The sequence below is a fragment of the Chelonoidis abingdonii genome, chromosome 10 (assembly GCF_003597395.2).
Source record: "Chelonoidis abingdonii isolate Lonesome George chromosome 10, CheloAbing_2.0, whole genome shotgun sequence".
In the NCBI taxonomy this organism is placed as follows: Eukaryota; Metazoa; Chordata; order Testudines; family Testudinidae; genus Chelonoidis; species Chelonoidis abingdonii.
In genome coordinates this window covers 38175524-38198914 of record NC_133778.1, presented here as the reverse complement: position 1 = coordinate 38198914, position 23391 = coordinate 38175524, and the positions used below count along the sequence as shown (strand labels likewise).

The window sequence follows — 23391 nt, the reverse complement described above, 5'->3', positions numbered from 1 at the left end:
ATTCATCAAAAATATTTGATGTAATCATTTAGATGAAACACCTATAAACATATTTAATATTCTTCAGTGGAGTAGAGTTAAGAGCATAAAATAAAAGTCTAATAAAAGAAGCATGTTTTAACAGTTGCTTACCCTTTTCTCTGCTACCTCATCTTCTCCTGTAGACTCTTTGCCATCATATGTATCTCTCAGGGTTGGCATATGTTTTTTGTGTGCTGGCTCTCTGTTTAAGGTTGTATATCCTATGTGTTCATAAATTGGATTTATTGTCATCTTGGCAATATATTCTGCTGCCTTGGTTTCAATATAAAGAGTAATCAATCCATCTGTCACCAGGTCATGGATGGACTCAAAACGTTTCTCCCCAACAAAGTGTTTTCCATCGTAGTAGAGTCTGAAGTTTCTGGTTTGATTTCCAAATCTGCCTCAATGAAATGGGAAAGTATACATATATATATATATATATTTTTTAAAAAAAGAGAGATTAAGCAAGCGAAGCCTTGCAAACAATAAAAATATCCTATCATTTAAATCTGTGACTATGCTTGTGTATGGTCTGAATGAGGAATATAAAATTAAACTACTATACACAATTAGAAGAGTAGAACAACAACAACTGTGGATAGAGAGCCAAACTAATGCCTGTCCTAGAACGAGCTGTTTGTTTTCTTATTCTGTCTGGACACTTCATTATCCTGTGGAAAAAATGAAAAATATTTCACACTCTGTTTAAGGGATTTCTTCTCTATAGTCTATTGCTTGCCTCTCTGATATGAAAAGTTCTCATAACAGAGTTCTCTATTACAGTAGACCAATACACAGATTTGATGCAGTGTTAGACCTCTGTACTCCTGTCTTTTTGTAGGAAGAGGCCATTCAGGGTACAGTTTAGCTTTAGTGCCAACAATTACACTGTAGTCAAACTGCTGCCAGAATCTGAGCAGTGGAGGACAGAATGGCACAAGGGGAAGCTTTCTTTAATGCTGGCCAAATGCCAAGGACTAACTCTTCAAGCTTTTTACAAAAGGCCCTCAGTGCTATGCTTCAAGCAAATCTTTGTAATATACAGGATATTTAAGCCATAGGCTATCTGATGCTAGTAATTCTGCAGCCTGGTTTGAATAGCATTTTGATGTAACCTTTTAATAACCATAAATGAGTGTGTTGACTCCACCTGACTTCCAGCACCTTTTCAAAAATCTTACTGAAAGCCCATAACAATTTGCTCTCTGAATCCATCTGTACATGCGTGAACAGACATCCATGTGTGCACTTGGCAACTACCAATGCTTGTCCTGCAGAGAGGTTGGAAGCAAGAAGCTCTTTTCACCTCTGACTCCAATGTCACTCCTTGGCCAGACAGCAGTAAGTGCTGCTGTTTGGGGTATTAGACTTCTTTATGCTACTTAACTGGCCAAATCAATCCTAAAACCAAAATACCTCCTCCTTCAGATTTAATTTCTGAAATGAAAGCTGCATATTGCTGTTTAAAAAACAAACACACACACAAAACAGAGGTGCTCTTCTGTAAGTATGTCTTTTGAATGGAGCCTACCTAAACAGATGAAAGCACAAAATTGTATGATTAGTATTAGGTTGAAACATATGTATTTTTCAAAAGAAGTAATTAAGGTTCTTGAAAAGGTATGTATTTTAATAACAGAACACAGGTAAAATAATTGATTCTCAATTAAAATCAAGCATTCTGATTTTCAATTTAAACTGGAAAAAAAGATAAACCAACACAAACTGTAAATTCAAGAACTGCTTTAAAAATAAAAATTGAGGTTCTTTTCAAGTAGCTTTCAGGCTCGTTCACATCCTGTTTACTAATAAGATGGGATATGAAACATGTATACAAATTAGTGGGTGACGTGTACACAAGGTATGTCTATTTACATTTTTGTATAATAAAGGAAGAAGAGTTCACAGAGCGAAACTGAAAGGCAACAAACTAAAAAATGATAAAGGGAAACATTTTCAGACAACACAAGATTATCCTGCAGAACTTATTGCTACAAGGCATTACTGAGGGCAAGTGCTTAGCCATTTATACAGATAATGAGAACAGCCATAGTTACATTAAATTGGACATAAAAACGTTGAGGTATATAGAGCATCAGGCTTCATGGCATATGCCAACCAATATCTGACAGGTTTTAGGAAGAAACTTCTTCTGTGGGAAGATTATTCCATTACTGAGTTTCTTCCTTCTTTCTCTAGTGGACTGATCTACAGCATCCATTGGACTTATCTGGAAATTCCAATGTTCAATTGTTTATCGTTATTTGTTGTACAACAGAGTACAGGGGCACCATTCTACAATCAGAGCTCCAGTGTACTAAGAACTGTACAAACTCGGTGTAAAAAACAATTCCTACCCTAGAGAGCTCACAATCTAGGATGTGACAAAATGCAACAGGTGAATGATTCAAATTGGACACAATGAGATAACAGGCAAGTTAAAGTACAGTAAGCAATAGCAGCATCTCACCACATTTTGGCAAGTAATGGGGTCAATTTCTCCATTATACATGTATATATTTAGGGCAACGCACTAGCTTTTTCATAAACTTGTTTTTACTGTGTGAATGAATAGTTTTAAAAGATTTTATGAAAACCAAAACAACAGAGACACAGCCAGACTCCTGCACTGAAAACAGGCTCTGCACCTTATTTGTTAAATTATTGCTGAGCAGAGTGGTAGTAACCTACACCTGATCATGAGATTAATTGCATAAATGAAATCCTGAATACCTTCACTTCCCAGTGATGTGAACAGGGGGTAAGAACCCTTAGGACATTGGAGCCAATATGTGTAACCATCACACACTCCCACTAAAGTCAATGGAAATAACACACAAAGCATATCCTTTATGGCTTCAGGATTTTCCAGGAAAGGAAGTCAGAACTAAGTAAGTTTCAGATATACTTAGGACCTTGAGAATAAAGGGCCTTAGAGGCTGATAAACAATTCCAGGTTTTGCTTCCCTGTGCCCTTTTTTAATCTCTTTATTATTCTATAATATTACTATCTTGATGAATTACAACAAGTATCTTATTGGTGCAGCTGAAAGCTCTCTGTTAAAAAAAATTGTGTTTCAATCCGTTCGATCTTGTTTAACCTACATTGATATGTTGGTTGCAATTTTTCCATCAGGACTTGTTTTTTGGTATTTTTACCGTATCTATAACATTACTACACCTTGTTCATTTCTACATGGCTATTGAACTAAGTAGGTTACAGATTTTATGCTTGAACTTCCTAGCATTCTTCTTCTAAACATTCTCCTTTAGCGACAGCTGTTTTTTGTTTAATAAACAGAAAACAAGATATATACAATGTCTTTCAGTTAACAGTGGAATACCGGACGCTTTGCCAAGAACTATGACATGTCATCAAAACATTCTTAGTGTATCTATTGCACATTTGTTTGTAAGTAGCTGACCTAAAGATAAAGGGTTTTTTTTATTCAAAGCTGTTTGAAAGGCGATTGCTCTATCTAGCCCATTTGGCTGCCAGGGGGCACAGAGGATAACACAATTTGGGAAAGTGGATTAAAGTGTAGGGGCAATAGTGGTCAGAAATAAAGGATGGAGAGACCAGTTAGGTCCCTTAGTCCTAAAAAGATGTAATGCAGACCCTCAGCTATCTGCTCTTTATGCAGCAATCATTGATGAAACATAGGGAGGACGTTTAATAACTGCAAAACCATCCAGATTTTTGAGAATATTCTATGAATATGGATTTTAAAAGTACAAATGCAACAGTGTGAAACCAATTGTACAACATACTACCAGTCATCCACCTCTGTAGCATGGTTCACTGCTCCCACTTAATATATTTTGGTGTTTAAAAAATGTACCTATGCACTGCTCTAGGCACATGCACTTGTGTGTTTACAAAATATATACAATGACAAACCTGCGTCCGGAATTAGGGCCACCACCAACTGCCACCCATCCCTCTCACCATCTCTAACCCTCCTCATTCACAGCATCTGGGAAAACATACAGGATTTGTAGCGTGCCCTGAAACTTGGACTCAGTCTCATCAGGATGGGCAACAGAGTCTGCAAGTGATGACCATTCACTGAAAATGAAGGGACCATTCACTGCCTCCAAGCAGCCCCTCCCAGTTGAATCTGAAGACTGTACACTCTAGCGTGTCAGCAGCTGATCTCAATTGCTGTAGCATGACTCAAGAGCAGACGCGGTACCTAGCTGATACTACATATGATGAGTGTTTTACAAATACATGTAATAAAATAACAAACAATGGAGTACATTATGTTTGTTTTATCTTTAACTGAGTTTCTTTGATTTTTCTCACTTGTCATCTTATACAAATGTTAGAGACAATTTATTAGGCAAAAATTGTGTTATTAACGTGTAGCAGTATTTTCCCTAACATTGTTCCTGTTTGCTAGTAGATACCATGATATAACTGGCTTTGAAATTAGTATTTTATGGAGATGAAAAGTTCACTGGCTCTAATTTCACTATGTTACTCCTGTTTTATGTCCATATCTCTTCATTGATTTCATTGGCTTTACACTAACAGGAGTAACAGTGGTGAATCAGAGACAATAACATGAAAGTCCTAGTGTGCTTTCTATATATATATCAGAGAGAATTGTTAAGGTGAAATTAAAGTAGTAGGTGCAGATCAATGAGCTGAGTAAATTAGCTTTCAGGAGACGCAGACTTTAAAAATCCCTCAAATGTTAAAAAACAGAAAACCAAGAGTTAAGATTGCTAAGATTTGCTTGAGAACTGCAAAGTTATTTGCGTTGAACTTCCTCAGTTTTTAATATATAGTCATAGAGGGATGCTTACTCCTATGCCCCCTCAGGAAAGTCCCACCAGAAACCTAATGCTAGGGCAGGAGCTGCCAGGAGCAGAGGGTCTAGGTGAACCGTTAGCTCTGACTCAGGAGCAGTCAGGGAATGCACTAACTAGTCACCACTGTCTCTATTTGCTGACCTTCATGTGGCTGATTGGGTGGTGAAGGTAGAGGAGCACTAGTTCCCCTCTCCTCAATATATCCCATGGAAAGGAAGGGCTAATGCCTCACCTGGACCTGGCAGCTCCCGAGTGGTCAGGTTACACTCAGAGGTCTATTGCCGCTGGGGAAAGGGCTAGAAGCCTTACTTTTTTCTTAAAGGAAAGCTTAGGTCTCCAGCAGGCCTCTGATGTCCTATAGTAACATACCTGGAGCAGAAATTTTCTAGAAATGTTACTAAAGAAAATATCAATAATTTTTGAAAATTCAAATTAATCCACAAAATTTTGGGTCTGAGAAAAACATCTCAGCTGCGGATATCTAGTAAAACTTGTTTTACCTTCTGATTTTTTGCTAAGGGTCAAAAAGTTGGAATTATGTTTTAACCCTTCTATAGTGAGGGTGTCATAATTTAAGAACTTAGTGTCCACCAAATTTCAATATTTGCATGAAGAGTCAATCTTAATCTCAGATCTAGGCTTCTAATTTTGAGTCCTCTATGAACTGATTTTTTCCTGGTAAATTGTAGAAGGGTGGGGGCAAAATCAGGCTTGAAATGGAAACTTCATAGCAATCGTTATCATAGAGAGATGATCATCATTCTATAACATTCTGTAAGAATATGATCCACATTGCACCTTCGTTTATACTAGCGTGATTCCCATTGGTTTCATTTAAGCAGGTTTCATACCATGTTTATAATCCATCTCTTTGCCTACACAGTTTTCTCATATTAAAATCAACTTGTTCTTAAATTAGTTCTCTATACCCACATAAATATTTAAACTGTGAATGTAAGAAAACATATGGCTTGATGGTCAGTATTAAAGTTAAAAAAGTCAAATAATTTCCTCACCTAATACCCTTTGTATAATTTAAAACTGAAAGAATTTTAAAAGTGCAATTTGCTTTTCACTATTAATGTTATTCACTTATCCTTTTCCTACCAGGATAATACAAATTGTTTAAGTAGGTTTTTACGGAATAGGCCATTTCACTTTCAGGTTCTCAGCATTTAGGTTGCAAACACTGCAGTCAAATATTTGGTTAAAAGCTCCCATTGGATTAAAAATCATCATGGAAAGATTTCCATAAAGTCTTACATTTTGTTAAAGTTGTTTTTACCAAACTCAACTGTTTAGACAAAATTGAGTTTGCAGCTTCGCTAAAGACCAATTACAGGCTGTGACTGCATTTTATAGTTACTTTTTCCAATACAAGTTTGACGTCTGAAATTCCTGCAGCCTGAACTCATTTCTTTGGTAAACAGTACACCACACAAAATACAATTTACTGATCATGCTGTCTTGATTTTGTTCTCCATAAAGTTTCATTGCTTGACAACCATAACATTTAACAAACAATAGCAATACACATTTGTTAAAACTGATCACCGATTATTAAAAAAAGGGAATTAATAGCAAGTAAAGACTTCTTATTGCAACAAGTAATGGAATTAACAAAATATTAGTATTTATATTAACCAGGGGAGGCTGGGGATATCTAAGACAAACTACTGTTACATATAGATGAACAGAGTCAAGTAGCGTGGCAGGTAAAAGACAAACAAACAAACATTTTAAGATTCAAACCCTGCCCTGAGGTGCTTTTACTGATATTTGCTTTAGTATTGATGGTGCACAAAGCCCAAAATCTTTGTGAATAAGACTTATAATGCTTGGCTAGAGGATAAAATTCAAAAATTAGGCTACGTCTGAGTAACAGAGTAATAATAATGATAGAGTAGTACTTACATAGCTCGTTTCATTCGGAGATCTCAAAGTGCTTTGCCTCCATTTTACAGATGAAGAAAATGAACCGTTAAGTGATTTGTCCAGGGTTACACTGCAGGCCAGTTTCAGAGCAGGGAGTAGCAATCAACTCCCAGTCCAATGTCCCATGAGCTATAGTATGCTGCCCCCATTAGACCACTAGCATCTGCTGCTATTCTTGTAGTTACTTTTGAATAAGGGTGGTAAAATGCTTCTGGTTCTGTAGTCTTGACGAAATTTAAAACAAAGGTTCTAATTATTTGTAATCATTAAAGCTCCTATGATGATACTTATGAGAGATGAGGTGTTTGCCCTTATGTTCTAGCTAAATTATAATTCTAAATTCCAAAGCCATCCTGTAGTTTTAACTGAAAAAGGAATTCTTATTTTTCCGTCTTGAACTGTTGTTTAATATTGCTGTGTGCTGTTTGAAAGCTGCTGCTTTCCTTACAAGACATGGCCACATTTCAGTGATTTATGAGGTGAAAGCTACACATAGTAGTTTGTTTATACTGGTGAGCACTTTGGATGAAAGGTGCCATGTTTTATATACATCTGTCAACTGTTATTTAGCAAAATATTACTGTTTGAAAGAGTCTAGAGTCTTTCCCACTGTTCCCTTGGCAAAACCTACTAGGAGTTAAAAAAGAAAAAGCTCTGTACTATGAAGTCTTTCTGAATAAATTTTGCTTTAAATTACTAACTAAATGTAATAATTATAATATTCAGGGGAACGTATCTGAGTACGTCAAAATGGGTGCTATGCTCATAATCAAAACAGATAAACTACTGTTTTTATGTACCTCCACCTCAATTTCTCTTGATCATGGTTACATAAATAAATTGTGGAGGAAAAGTTTAATTGCTGTTCTGTGGTGCTCCATCATCTATAAAAATTTAATTCTCTTAGTGTGATGCCTGATCTGCCATTAAAATGCTTGCTGCATTAACAAATTGGGAGAGAACAGATGATAAACACTCACTATAAAGTAATACACCCATTAAAATGACCTATCCTATGAGTGATTTTCATTTTAGTAGGACTCAGTGAATCAGAATAAATTTAAAACATTTCATTCAAGTGGCACCCTAAACGTGTGTACCGTATATGTGCCACATATACACACACAAATATTTGTTACCAAATGTATTAAACTCCATTTGGTAGTTTATGAATGTTAAAAGAAATGGCCCTGATTCTCCTCTCACTAGCACTGGCATAAAGCAGGAGTACTGCCATTTAACTCAATCAAATTACCTTAAGTATAAAACAGATATAAGTGAGGGAGAAATTTGGCACTAATATATTTCCTATTTACAGTGCTTTATATGCTTGAATAATTAAAAAAGTGTGTTTGATAAAAACAACGAGATAAAACAACATTATGGAACTCGCTCTTTTCTGGGGGGGGGGAGCGTTAAAAGGCTAAGGAATTTATCACTGAAGGATTTCTTTTTTTTTATGCTTAAGTAATAAGCTTTAAAAATGGTTCCTCAAATGCATATTTATAAGGCAGCCCATTTGCTAAGGCAGACAATAGAAGAAGGGCAACTAAAGGACTGGCTGGAAGATGTGTGTTTAAATTGCAGCCCTCAAGATACGAGGTGGGTGGGGGGAGCAACATTACTGGTGGGAGCCAGAAAGGAATTAGAGTCGTGGCCTTCTTCAAGAAGAGAACACAACATAGAATATGAGTAACACTTCTTCTGACACTTGAGCTCCTGGATTTTTATTTTTATTTATTATTTTAATTACAATAGTGCCTAGAAGCCTCCACCAAGATCGGGGCCCCATTGTGCAAGGCACTGTATAAACACAGTGAAATACAGGTCCTGCCCCAAAGAGATTTGGATGGGATTTTGGAAGAGACCTAAGAAAGTTAGGTGACCAACTCCCACTAACTCCTTTAGGTCTCTTTTCCAAAATTCCAGTCTTCCATATGAAATAGACAAGACAGACAAATAGTGAGAGAAAGGAATAGGGTGACCAGACAGCAAGCGTGAAAAATCGGGATGTGGGTTGCGGGGTAACAGGAGCCTATATAAGAAAAAGACCCAAAAATCATGACTGTCCCTATAAAATCGGGATATCTGGTCACCCTAGAAAGGAAGTATTGTTACTGCATGTTATAGCTGCAGAACTGAGGCACAAAGAGATTAATTGACTTGCCCAAAGTAAGACAGGAAGTCTGTCAGAGCCAGAAAATGAAGGAAGATCTCTTGAGTTCCTGTCCAGAGCCTTGATCACAAGACCATCCTCCCTTGCTGTGGAATGAGTAGATAATTGTGGTATAGTAGTGACTGTAGTGAAACATGAACTATGTGGTCAGCAAGAAGCTTTGACAAACGCTAGATACACTGAACCCAGTCTTGGACATTGGTTATCTAGAAAACAAAATCTACTAAAGCAATGAACACATCTCCAGAAAGTGCTGAAGTTATAATAGTAGGAAAAAGTCTGCAATTTACAGAACAGACAAGGATAACTTTGAAGTTCTAGCCAAAAGAAAACAGAACTGACAACAACAACAACAGATGGGAAGAGGAGGGAAGGAGAACAGGAACACAGCAAGAAGACATGAACCATAAGGAAAAAAAGCATTCCAGCCTGTGGGAGGCCACAAGTAGCCAGTTAATTACTCATTAAGGTTAGGAAAGGCTTATCATCATTCCATACACTTATAATGAGTCCATCTTAGTAGTCCCCAGATGCATTTACATAAGATAGATCAAGTACAAAACAACCATTTTCCCCAAATCTTGAACATACAGGCCAAAACCCTCAAATAATCCCAAATTTACTTCCATAACAGTGCCAGAAATGGGGGTTCAACAGCAGAATTTAATGGAAACCTGGAACAAAGAGATAAGTTGTACAAAGCATTCTTCTATGGTCCAGGTTTAAGCTCAGAAATATTTCTAGTAGGAGCAAATTCCAGAGGACACAACCTACCCCAGACAATAGCCAGCTCCTATGAACTCACCCTTGGGATAGTCATCCAAAGCATTCCTGCCAACCAATACAAGTAGTGGGTGGAAAATAGGTAGTGGGGAGAGGAGAGGAGAGAGAGGGGAAGACATTTTCTGAGATAACTGGAACCCAGGCAAAGAACTGTTCTGAAGACAGTAAACATATTGCATTTCATCTGGTAGAAAATTGGCAATAAATGCAAAGAGCAAAGCAGAGGTGTAACATACTCTCAGCAATCTAAATGGCAGACAGCTGCAATTTGCATCAGTTGGAGATTCCAAGTAGCATTCAAGACTGCAAGCAGAGTGCACTAAATTAGTATCTCATGGAGATAACAAAGGAATGTGGCGATACCGCCATCTGAGAGGTAATGACGCAGTCATGCAGCCAGCAGAAGGTGGAAAGCAGGTTTCTGGTCACTGCAAGTGTCAGTGAATCCAGGATCTGTCAGAAGTCTGCATTTATTTTAGGGCTATCAAGCGATTAAAAAAAATTAATCGTGATTAATCGCACTATTAAAGAATAATAGAATACCATTTATTTTAATATTTTTGGAAGTTTTCTACATTTTCAAATATATTGATTTCAATTACAACACAGAATACAAAATGTACAGTGCTCACTTTTTTTTTACATTATTTTTATTACAAATATTTGAACAGTAAAAAACAAAAAAAATAGTATTTTTCAATTCACCTAATACAAATAATATAACGCAATCTCTTTATCATGAAAGTTGAACTTACAAATGTAGAGTTATGTACAAAAAAGAATACCTGCACTCAAAAATAAAACCATGTAAAACTTTGGAGCCTACAAGTCCACTCAGTCCTACTTCTTGTTCAGTCAATCACTCAAACAAATACATTTGTTTACATGTGCAGGACACATTGCTGCCCGCTTCCTGTTTACAATGTCACCTGAAAGTAAGAACAGACATTCACATGGCGCCTTTGCAGCCAGCATTGCAAGATACTTACGTCCTAGATACACTAAAGATTCATATGTCCCTTCATGTTTCAACCACCATTCCAGAGGACATGCGTCCATGCCGATGATGGGTTCTGCTCGATAGCGATCCAAAGCAGTGTGGACCAACATATTCATTTTCATCACCTGAGTCAGATGAGAGCAGCAGAAGGCTGATTTTCTTTTTTGGTGGTTCAGTTCTGTAGTTTCCACATCAGAGTGTTGCTCTTTTCTGACTTCTGAAAGCATGTTCCTTAACTCATCCTGCTCAGATTTTTGAAGGAACTTCAGATTCTTAAACCTTGGGTCGAGTGCTGTAGCTATCTTTAGAAATCTCACATTGGTACCTTCTTTGCGTTTTGTCAAAACTGCAGTGAGAGTTCTTAAAATGAACATGTGCTGGGTCATCATCCGAGATTGCTGTAACATGAAATACATGGCAGAATGGAGGTAAAACAGAACAGGAGACATACAATTCTCCCCCAAAGAGTTCAGTCACAAATTTAATTAGTGAATTTTTTTAAAACGAGTGCTATCAGCATGGAAGCACTTCCTCTGGAATGGTGGCCGAAGCAAGAAGGGGCATACAAATGTTTAGCATACCTGGTACGTAAATACCCTGCAATGTAGGCTACAAAATTGCCATGGGAATGCCTGTTTTCACTTTCAGCTGAGATTATAAATAAGAAGTGAGCAGCATTATGTCCTGTAACTGTAAATAAACTTGTTTGTCCTAGCGATTGGCTGAACAAGAAGTAGGACTGAGTGGACTTGTAGACAAGACAGTTTTACATTGTTCTCGTTTTTAAGTGCAGTTATAGAACGAAAAAAAATCTACATTTGTAAGTTACACTTTCATGATAAAGAGATTGCACTTCAGTACTTGTATGAGGCGTATTGAAAAATACTATTTCTTTATCATTTTTACAGTGCAAACATTTGTAATAAAAATAATATAAAGCGAGCACTGTGCACTTTGTATTCTGTGATGTAATTGAAATCAATATATTTGAAAACGTAAAAGTAAAATATCCAAAAATATTTAGTAAATTTCAATTGATATTCTATTGTTTAACAGTGCAATACAAAGTGTGATTAATCATGATTAATTTTTTTAATCGTGATTAATTTTTGTAATTAATCACACGAGTTAGCTGCGATTAATTGACAGCTCTAATTTATTTATATTTATGCAAATATAACAGCAAGCATCTAGCCCTGGATTTATGCACCCTGGACGAATACATAAAATAAAACCCTAATTTTAGTCCTCCAGTAATTTTAACATCACAACCAAGGAAATACAGGAGTGACTAGAGATTTCTAGGCCAGTTTCTCTGAAAAATGTAAAAATGTAAAATGCACTATAACAGAACGGCAAGAGCCTTTTAGGAAACAGGACAATACCATAGGAGTAAGAGGAGGGTGACACAAACAGGATGAGGTCCCCACAAAGTTAGTGTTTATAAAACCATAGAGAAAACAAGCACCACAGTCAGATAATAAAGCACTCAAATAGGCATGCACCAGGAACAGAGAGAACTCTTTATTCAGAGGGCCCTACCATGCCACAGACCACCAAAAGGAGGCCGAGCACAGCAACACACAGATTGGCTTGGCACAGCTGCAAGTGTCATTAAACAGAGAGAAACATGAAGCCACCTCGTCCTTCAAACCCCTCCTCAATCACACATACAAGAAATGAACAATCAATCATGGCCTAGTAGAGAAGAGAATAGGCCATGAAGAAAAAAGAGAGATGCTTGAATTCACATGCGTATCTATCTAAGGCAATTCCTAGATATCCATGGATTAGGCCAGAGATATTCTGCCTTGGGGTGGGCAAACTATGGCCTGTGAGCCACATCTGGCCCATCAGGCCTTTTAATCTGGCCCTCGAGTTCCAGCTGGGGATGGGGTCAGAGGCTTACCTGGCTCTGCATGGCTCCCGGAAGCAGCGGCATGTCCCCCCTCTAGCTCCTACGCTTAGGGGCAGCCATGGGGCTTCACATGCTGCCCCCCGCCCCAAGCACCAGCCCTGCAGCTCCCATTGTCCAGGAACCACAGCCAATGGGTGCTGCAGAGGCAGCGTCTGCAGATGGGGCAATGTGCAGAGCTACCTGGCCGGCACCATGCCACACTGCCATGAAGGAGCTGGAGAAGGAACATGCTGCTGCTTCCAGGAGCTGCTTGAGATAAATGCCGCCTGGAGCCTGAACCCCTGATTATGTATCTTTAAAGTAAAAATTCATTCTATAATTAATATTAGTGGCAAATTTCTTTACATACACCTCAAAATTTCAGTGTTTTTTACTGCGCAATCTATTAAATTATACTTCTAATTACTGCACAGTACATAAAATCAGTAAAATAAATTAAGAATCAGTAAGTTTTTGGACATTTCACTTCTCTCAAGAATTATATTCCAATGCCACCTCCATTGAATATACCCATTTGTACACAAAACTTGCGATTAATAATCACAAATAACAGAATTACCTTTTTTTAATCAGACTGCAGAACCTATTTCCATTTATTCACAATATTGAAACAATAGGATTTGCAGGAAAGGAAACCATGGTAACCAACTAAACCTGCTGCAGCAGATATCAGTGCGAAAGAACATACAGTGTGATCGCACTTCAACGCCTACCACAAGTACATTCTCTCCCCATTTCCTTTTTATCCTCATCCTAATTATTAAACAAGCTTTCAATCACAAAAACCTACATTGTGAGTGATGTCTTATTGTTATCATTGTTTGCTCTAGGTCTTGGCATTAAGCATGGACCTACTGGTTTGCTGACATTTAAAAGCAAATCTAAAGCCTCTAGTAATTAATTAGGAATTTCCAGGTATTTTCATCCATTAGGAATATCTTATTTCCATTACAATGTATGTTATAACACTTTTATTCTTGCATACAGACTCCAATATACAGGAACGATTTGCTCCTGCTAGTAATATTTGTAAAACATGGGTAAAATTGCATTTACTTAATCATTTTCTTCTGTCCTGTGAATTAATTTCTACCCTTGAGACAAACTATGACACATTTGTTTTCCTTAGTAAAAGTTTTAAACAGAAGTGCATTTTCGTCATGTATGGATGTAAAAGGATACTTGAGCTGGAACAAAAATAGTAAAGATGCAAACTAACTAATAACAAAGAAGGAAAATAATCAAGACTAATCAAAACACAGCTCCCCGTGAAAATGGAAAGCATATTTCAGTACAGCCTATAGATAACCTAGCTAACTGAGAAACTTCATGGGTAAAGGTTATTTGGGGGGAAACTGTTGGTCCACTCTCTTATTAGAACAGGAAATAAATATTTGTTAGAAAACCTAAAACCTCATATTTCATCTTATCTTGTTTTATTTATCTTATAGGAGTTGTGAGGTTTAATTAACTATGACGGGCTCTGTGGTTCTTGGCTGAAGGACACTACTGAGATGACTAGAGGCTGGTTCCTTGATCTTTTTCACTCCGGCTGAAACTGAAAAACTGACTAAACAAAGGAAACTTCCCTTTTTTCTTTGGAAACATCTTGTTCTCCCGTTGGTTCCTCTGGTCAGGTGTCAGCTAGGTTAGGTGAACTTCTTAACCCTTTACAGGTAAAAGAGGCATTAACCCTTAACTATCTGTTTATGATAGGCTCACATAGGGTACTTCTACACAACAAACAACAAAACCCTGGAGCAGTGAGTATCAGAGACCAGGTCTACAGACTTGGTCTTGCGCTATGGTGCTAAAAAGCATCATGCAGACATTCCAGCTAGGGCTGGGACTAAGGCTCTGAAGCTCAGGGAAGGTATGGGTCTCAGAGCCTGAGCTCCAGCCTGACTGGAATGTCTACAGGGGGCACATACACCAAACACCCACTCTGCTGCTGGCATACAAGAGAAAAAGGGGACATACCAGGATGCGCCTATGCAATACTGATCGTTGTCTAATATTTTTAGCCCACATTGTTACAGGTCGGACTAAGTTAGAGTACTCCTCAGACTATGCTGAGAGCTCAAAGGAATAGCAAGAAGAGGGCAACACTGGGATTAGGACAGTGCAAAGAAGAGCCTTTGCGTACCACCCAGTTGGCATTCTATGCATTTTGGTTGTACACAAGGCTATTATTGTTCATTCTGTTCCCAAAGAAATACATTTGCTATACTGTGAATCTGGCATGGATTTATTTGGGCTATATGGGGGTAAACTGATTCCTGGTGTAACTCAACTGCCTTGATAAATGTATGCATGGGGTTATATAAGGATGTTGCCTGTAATAGTAGTGGACTGGACTCGAGGACACAGTCCCGTGTCTTAAGTCTACTTATCTAGTGATTTGGAAGGTTGCTCTAGATTTGTAATGCTTACAGTATACTCCATCTCTTTACACTGGGTTCCATGAATAAAAATCTTTAGTGTGAAGTGAAGTGAATCTGAACATCTCATGTCATGTCTGACAAGGTGTGAATAAGCAGAGGAGTTAGAAACAGAACGAGAAGGGATGTGGGTGGTCTCTTGTTCCTACACACTCTCTCTCTCTCTAGGGGAATCTTGCTTCACAAATTTAAAAGGAAGGTAATGACTCAGATTAACACAGATGGTCAAGGGTCCACCAGTCAGACTAAAAGAAACTGGAAGAATTTCTACATACAAAGATCGAGATTCTTTGGTTCACCTGAGTGACACTTGGTGCAGGATCCCTGGAAAGGATGTGGCCAATGTGGTGTTGAGCCATCTCCACATTCCTCCAACCCTGGAGTGGGCCAGGGAATGTTACACCAAATTTTACACTAATGTGATTGAGGCCCCTCAAGCTGCTCTGATTTATATCCAGCTGCTCTACTGACAATTGTGAATCACCAGATGTCCACTTCCTCCACAGGAACACCCCTTGCATTTGACTTATGCTGGGCCTATGTCACCAGGGGACACCTTTGGGATTCTCCGTACACAAGGATAATTTTCTGACTGGCTAGATTCAATGGTGCTTTAGCAGCTTTGCAGCATGGGAGAGGTACAGAGCAGCCATGAGAGGGCCAAGGCCATGGCTTTTATTTCGGTTAAAATTTTGATTTTGATTAAAACAATTTCCCCAGAAAACTTTTTATAAAATAAAAATATGTTTTGAATCCTGTGAAACAGAAACAACTTTGAATTTTCAACTTTTATCACGATCTTTAAAAATTTTAGACCAACTCTACAAGAGTAATTATCTATTAAATGCCCTAATGGTGTTTTGTGCCCTTCCAGAATGCGGAAAGTGGCGAATTTTAAACCTCTGAAAACCAGAAAGGAAGCGTGAAGATAAACACCAAACCTGCAACACATGACCATAACACATGCATTAGGACTCTACCCTCACAGATGCTACAGCAGGGGTTCTCAGTGTTTTTCTTGCTGAGGCCTCCCTCAACATGCTTTAAAAACGCCAGGGCCCAATGAGATTAGGAGGTTCTAGGCTGTGGGAGGGACCCTTGGGCACAGGCATAATTTTACTCCTGTTGGGGCGGAAGAACTGGTGGGGCTCGAGCCAACTCTGGACAGCAGGGTCCGGAGAGAGAGCACCACCTCCACTGCCTCCCTGAGCAGGGTCGGCTCTAGCTTCTTTGCTGCCCCAAGCAAAAAAGAAAAAGAAAAAAAAAAACCCCTCCTTCTGCCTGCAGGACTGCAGAAGGGAAGGAAAAAAAAAAAAAGGCAGCCGCAGGGAGCGCGTGTAGGGCGGTCAAGGTGGCTCGCAGGGGAGTAAAGGGCGGCGCTGCAGCCCACTCGCAGCCAGGTGAGAGGGGCTCCCTTCTCCAGCCTTGGGGTACTTCTCCTGGCCAGGCAGGCGGAGGCCCCAGGGGCTGCAGGAGGTGCTGGCTCAGCTGCTCCTTTAAAGGCGGCGTGGGAGGCGGAGGCCGGTGCAGGTGACAGGGAGTGGCACATCCTGGGGAGCCCGGCGGCACGGTGAGCGGTGGGGATTGTTAGTTCCTGCCCCCCAGCAGAGAGACCGGAATGTGTTGCCCCAAGATTGGCTGGAATGCCGTCCCTTACAATGTGCCGCCCCAGGTACGTGCTTTCTCGTCTGGTGCCTGGAGCCGGCCCTGTCCCTGACTCACTTAGGAGGCCACCAAGCCTGTGGAGGGATGCAACCAAAAATATAACTCAAGGGGGGACTCAGTTCAAAAAGTTTGAAAGCTGCTCAGGGCGCAGGAAGTGAGTAGCTAGGGGCTGTTTGCAGGTGGGGAGTAGCTCAAGGTGAAGGCAGGGGGGTAGCTAGGGGCTGTCTATGGGTAAGGGGGGATTCTCCGTGCAGCTCCCAGCTTTGGGGAGGCCCTGGGACTCCAGGCTTGGGGAGGGGAGGTTTGCTAGCTTCAGTTCCACACTGCTCCCGGCTTTGGGGCTTGAGGTGGTGCTGGTATCAATGCCGCACTGCTCACGGCTTCGGGGTGGGGGCACTGACTTTAGCCCCACGCCACTCTCAGCTTCGGGGTGAGGGTGCCAGCCTCAGCCCTGCACTGCTCCGGCTGAGCGAGGGTGGGGGAAAGGGGGTGAATGATGGCTTCAGCGCTGCGCCGCTCCCAGCTTCAGCACAGGGGTTTGGGGCACCAGGTTCCAGCCGCGGGGCTCCATGTGCCCCCCCACCCCCAAAAGGGCTTGTGGACCCCCAGTTGAGAACCACTGTGCCACAGAACACATTGGGAATAGAGCACATGAGCACTGTAGGATAAAGTCTAACATTGTCTCTTTTCCAAGGCAAACCAAGGCAAAAATCAAGTGTAGCAAACAGGAGCTACCTACACCTCACCTACACTCAAACACTGAGCTTACTCCACAAAGACCACCCTAGACTTGCTTCACTCTTGTCCTGAGCACTCCTTCTGAGACATTGTCTTCACTCACCCTGCCACCATATTACTGACAATCCTCATAGCAAGACGACAGCCTTCTGTACCTCTACTGCCACAAGCTACAAAATTCAGTGCAAAAATGAGGCATATTTGATCCTTCAAAGTGCACATGGACTTCTCTTCACTTCACAGTCACAGCTCTGCCAAGCTGCTCCTGCTAATCCCTCCTCCATTCAGTGCGGGTACAGTTAACACAGCTGGAGTGGACACAGATAAATGCTGGAATTCTTATCTGTGGAATACAAGACAAATAATGGCATGTTCTCTTCGTCCGTCTTTATATGTTCTTATCGTAGATTCATAGATTTTAGGCCTATAAGGAACCAGATCATATAGTCTGACCTATATAACACAGGCTACAGAATTTACCCTAGACCCCGATGTATTGAGCTTTATAAGTCTTGACTTGAAGCCTTCAGGAGATGGAGAATCTACCACTTCCCTTGGTAGTTTGTTAACCTTTCCATTATCCTTACTGAACCATTCCCAGTGACTACTGCTGGCTCCAAAGAGGACAGTGTTAATGTTGCATTGTAGGGGTGGCATGCACCTTAATTTTGTATTGCCTGTTTTTCAGCAGTTTAAAGCTGTGTTACCTTAATGCATTTCCTGGTTTTCAGAGGTTTGAGTTTAATCACACCCTGCATTATAGAAGAGCATGAGGCATGACTGGGCAACCTTCATGCTGCCTTAAAGTTTTGAAGCATTTATTTAAAAAAAAAACAAACAGGCAAAAACAAACAAACAAAACCCAATTTGTTAGCACCTCCACGTACCACAGCCCAGCTCTCCCCCTCCATTGTCTTGGGCTCCTTAGGTATGATTACACCAGTCACAAAATGTACTGGCTGAATGTTAGTCTCTTCACTACCTTTGCATCATCCCCTTGTTAACATCCCTGTTAACATCTCTGTGGCGGGGAAACCACCACAGCAGCCCAACACTGTAGCATTTAATTTCAGAAAGGCGGGTACACAAAAATAAGAAAATATTATTTACTCCTTCTCATAACACAAGAACAGGAGAAAACATAAGAACAGCCGTACTGGGTCAGACCACAGGTCCATCTAGCCCAGTATCCTATCTTCCGACAATGGTCAATGCCAGGTGCCCCAGAGGGAATGAACAGAACAGGTAATCATCAGGTGATCCATGCCCTGTCGCCCATTCCCAGCTTCTGGCAAACAGAGGCTAGGGACACTATCCCTGTCCATCCTGGCTAATAACCATTGATGTAGTTAGATTTTCAGAAAGCCTTTGATAAGGTCCCTCATCAAAAGCTCTTAAGCAAAGTAAGCTACCAGGGGATAAGAGTGAAGGTCCTCTCATGGATTGGTAACTGGTTAAAAGATAGGAAACAAAAGGGGTATGGAATGGCTGCCATATGAGGAGAGATTAATAAGACTGGGACTTTTCAGTTTGGAAAAGAGACGACTAAGGGGGGGGGGCGATATGATAGAGGTCTATAAAATCATGACTGATATGGAAAAAGTAAATAAGGAAGTGTTGTTTACTCCCCATAACACAAGAACTAGTGGTCACCAAATGAAATTAATAGGAGCAGCTTTAAAACAAACAAAAGGAAGTATTTTTTTTCACACAACGCACGGTCAACCTGTAGAACTCCTTGTCAGATGATGTTGTGAAGACCAAGACTATAACCAGATTCAAAAAAGAACTAGATAAATTCATAGAGGCTCCCATGGGTTCCCTGGACAATAACAATGCTGAAAAACTGATTTAGACAACATTGGATAACACTGTAGCAAACTCTGGTAGGCAAAAGACTTCGTGAGGACATGGTATAAAGCTTTACGATGCCTGGTTGGGGCAGAGAACGTTCTGTATCTAATAACTCTGTCATAGAAAATAAAATGGCAAAGTTGGGAAGAAAGGGGCCCGCATTGTGCACTGCTTGGGAAAGGAGTGGGCCAGCAGCCAGGAGGAGGTGCTTAGGAGACAACCCTGTAACATTACTCAAATGTAACAGATTTGATTTCAGGATTGTTTTATGTGATTCTTGTTTTCTTTCATACACTTTTATTCTTATCTTTAGAATTTGTGGGAGGAAAGAACACTCTGAGTGGCAGCAGCAGGTCATAATTATCTTTTTCCCATATTTAAGGGTCACCTAAATTAATAGAGCAATTCACACATCTCAGAGCTATTGTTTCATGCTGAATCTATCCCCACGGATTGTTCTGGTTTAGCTGAGAACATTTTCTTGAGATCACTGTGTCACTTCACACCTTTCTGTGCCTCCTATGCTACAGATGGATGTGAAGAGCCTCCATACACTAGGCCCAGATCTGGACTATGGACGATGCATCTCCACGCTCCTTACCGTCTCTGCATCCAGCTGGTACATGCACGCCTTACAGACCCTCCACCTCCCCACTACTCCTCCATGCATTCCCGTGGCAAGGAGGAGAGCTCCAAGCAGCAGAGGATGTGGGTGGGGGGCTCAGAGCAATAGGGATCTGAATGTTGCAGGAGTCTCAAAGCATTGGGGATGATGGAAGGAATTTTGGAGGAGATGGAGCATGGTCAGAGCAGTAATAAGGGAGTCTAAGCAGTTGGAGGGAATGTGTGAGTTGGAGCAGTGCAGAAAAGAGTGGGGTGAAAAGGGAATGAGAGCTGTGCAGCAAGGGATGCTGGGGGCTTCAGGTCTGCCCCCCACAAAAAACCCCACATCCATGAATAAAAAAAAATGGTTCCCCACCATCATAGCATCTGAGCATCTCACAATTTTTAATGTGTTTATCCTCACAACATCCTGGTGAGGTAGGAAAGTGCTGTGATCCCCATTTTACAGATGGAACTGAGACACAAAGAGACTAAGTGACTTCTCCAAGGTCACAAAGAAACTTGTGAATTGAAACAGGGAATTGAATTCAGGTCTCCTGAGTTCCATATCCTAACCCACGTACTATCCTCTCTCTCATGCCGACTCCCCACATCGTCCCTCCCTTCAAAACAAGGACCCCACTGACTCCATGTTAGTTTCTGCACTGTTGCTGCATCTCTTCCCAGTTCCTTAAACTCTGGGTCCTAATGCTGACATCTGCCTCTCTAAGTGCTTGCTACGGTGTTACCCAGCGTTATCTGAATCAGTTTTTCAGCATTGTTCTTGTCCAGGGAACCCACGGAGGCTTTCACTCTCCTTCCTAGGCCGTCTGCCCAGCCATCCTGGGTTCCTTTCAGAGCCTTTCTGGACTCTAAGCAGCTTTCCCTCACTTGTTCATTGATCTTTATAGGAGCCAGCTATCCCTCATGAGCAGGGACCTAGTTTTTTGTGATTAAAAAACCAAAATTCTCTGATAAAAAACAAACAAACTGTTTTTGCATGTTTAAAATGAAACACTGAACTTAAGTTTCCCTAGCCACAATATATATAGGTATTAGTTGAACTTAATGATTTATTGGTATATTTACTATTTTTAAGCAAGTTCGAAACCTACCAGTGCCATCAATCATTATAATAAAATTAACAGAATTGCAATTTGTATTTCTTACTTCTGTCTGTTTTCTAGATTTTCAGAAAAAATTTTTTTTTTAATGCACTGGAATGATCCTGTGACAGTGCACTGTTTCTTTACTATTGTCGATGGCCCTGCTGATTCAGCCTCTTGTTTTCATGTCTTTTCATTCAGTTTATGTTCAGCGCTTTCCATGTGTTCTACAATTGTTTGCCTTCAAACATAATCTAAAGCCACTCTGCATACGGTACAAAACAGCACATTGCCATCAACATGGAATTTTTTCCTTGCCAAACACAGTGACACGATCTTTAGGGAAGTTTTCACTGTCTTTTCATAACTTTAATTACTCACATCTGGAGGCTGAAGTGAAATTTGAGATCCATTAAAACCCGAACACTATACGCCTTTGAGTAACCTCTATACGCTGGAAGCAGTTTACTTGAGTATGTTTAGCTATGTAAATTTTAAGCGCATTCAAAAATCAACCACAAGAGGGGAAGGTTGCATGCATTGAATACATGACACTGGCACTTTCAGTAAAATGTATTTAATAGTTAATATATGTTTTTATTTTTTCACAAAATGTAAAAACTAAAGATTCTCTGTAAAAATGCAAATTTCATGTTTTTCCACATTTTTTCATTGCACACAGATTTCTAGGATCCATGCTCATGAGGCCCAAGAGGACACTGCCTAATTAATTGCAGGTGGGCTGGACGACTGTCCCTTAAAGGGATTAGGTCCACCTGTGATACTAGTAGGAAAAGATCAAACTGAATCATGGAGTTAGACATAGAAGGTGAAATCCTAGCTCACTGAAATCAATGGGAGTCTTGTCAAAGGGGGCAGGATTTTGTGCAAAGACATCTCACTGGCATTCCTCATTTCTGGTCTGGGAAATAATATTCATAATATAGATCAAACAGCTATCAAAGTCACCTCCAGGCTGCAAATGAAGCTGACCATTCATGCTCACATTGTAGCAATGGCCAAAAAATTAAGTGGTCCCATAAAAAAATCTGACAGTTTACAGGCAAAATTATCTTTACCTACCAAGGTATGCACAGCAAAATTCCCAAAGCTGAAATAAGAGTAGAATACAGTAGTAACAGTAATAGTAACCACAGTGACAGGGTAAGTATTGGGTTAAACACTAGTAAGCAAAGCCAACACCACACTTAGTGGAGACGTGGATATACTATGAATATCTTCTAACACAGAGAGAAAAAAACTGAAACAATGAGCAAAACTCTTGCCTGCAGCTGATGGAAAGAATATGCCTGCTGCTTCCTTCCTTCTAGGAAGGAAAATAAATGTTGGCAGTGTTAGGAACTCCAGGGGTAGGAATCACAGTGCTGCCAAAAAGGTCTGAAGCACTTATATTCAGCTATGGCATATGAGATAGCAGAGTGTGTGCATTCACTTTCACACATTTTAAAGTGAGAGCAATGAACAGGATAATACGGTATCACTTGCTTCTCTAATGGAAAGCAACATCACAAGCCATTTTCCTTGGTAAAACTAGGACAGTCAAGCTAATGCTTAATCACAGTAAAATGACATCTGCATGTACAATGTTTAGATTTCAATGCATAATTCCAAATCCTAATTTCTTTAAATTAAACTAAGGTTAACTGCACAAACACTGCATTTAAAGAGGTCTAAGAGCATTTTCCTGCATGTTATAGCCAACTGCTTTTACCTCTTACATAAATATAGCCTGGCCATAATTTGAAAACATTCTTTATAACTGGTATATTAGTTTTCCCAATACAGCAGAAAAATGAAATTTCAGAGGGAGAGCTGCCTTATGCTCTTTTCTGTAGTAAAATCCATCACTATGTATACTTTAGTGTCCGCAAAAGTTGCTTTCAACGGGATTTTCTACCTTGAAAAAGATAATGTTGAAGTTTGAAGATACTAACCTTTCTCCTAGAGTCAGAGAGTTTAAGAACAGAAGGATCATCTGGTCTGGTCTCCTCTGTATCATAGGTCACCTACACCACCCAGTACCCACACACTAAATCCAACAGCCAAAATGAGATCAAAGTATTACAGCCCACAGAAGTCTAGATTATTGTGCGCCACTGGCAGAGAACAGGAGGGACTGAGGTGCACCAGAACCTGATGCTCCAATAACGGCAGGGAGGGATAGCTCAGTGGTTGGAGCATTGGCCTGCTAAACCCAGAGTTGTGAGTTCAATCCTTGAGGGGGCCATTTTGGGACTGGTCCTGCTTTGAGCAGGAGGTTGGACTAGATGACCTCCTGAGGTCCCTTCCAACCCTGATATTCTATG

At 40.1% G+C, this 23391-nt stretch overlaps 1 protein-coding gene across 2 annotated transcripts in view; it reads right to left on the bottom strand.

Annotated features, from left to right (window-relative positions):
* CHN1 (chimerin 1) overlaps nucleotides 1-23391 on the bottom strand; it is a 172387-nt gene that overhangs the window by 86432 nt on the left and 62564 nt on the right. For both annotated transcript variants that reach the window (XM_032784541.2, XM_075070107.1), the window contains one exon: nucleotides 133-421. In XM_032784541.2, the coding sequence (XP_032640432.1) occupies nucleotides 133-421 (289 nt within the window). The remainder of the gene's footprint in view (nucleotides 1-132; nucleotides 422-23391) is intronic.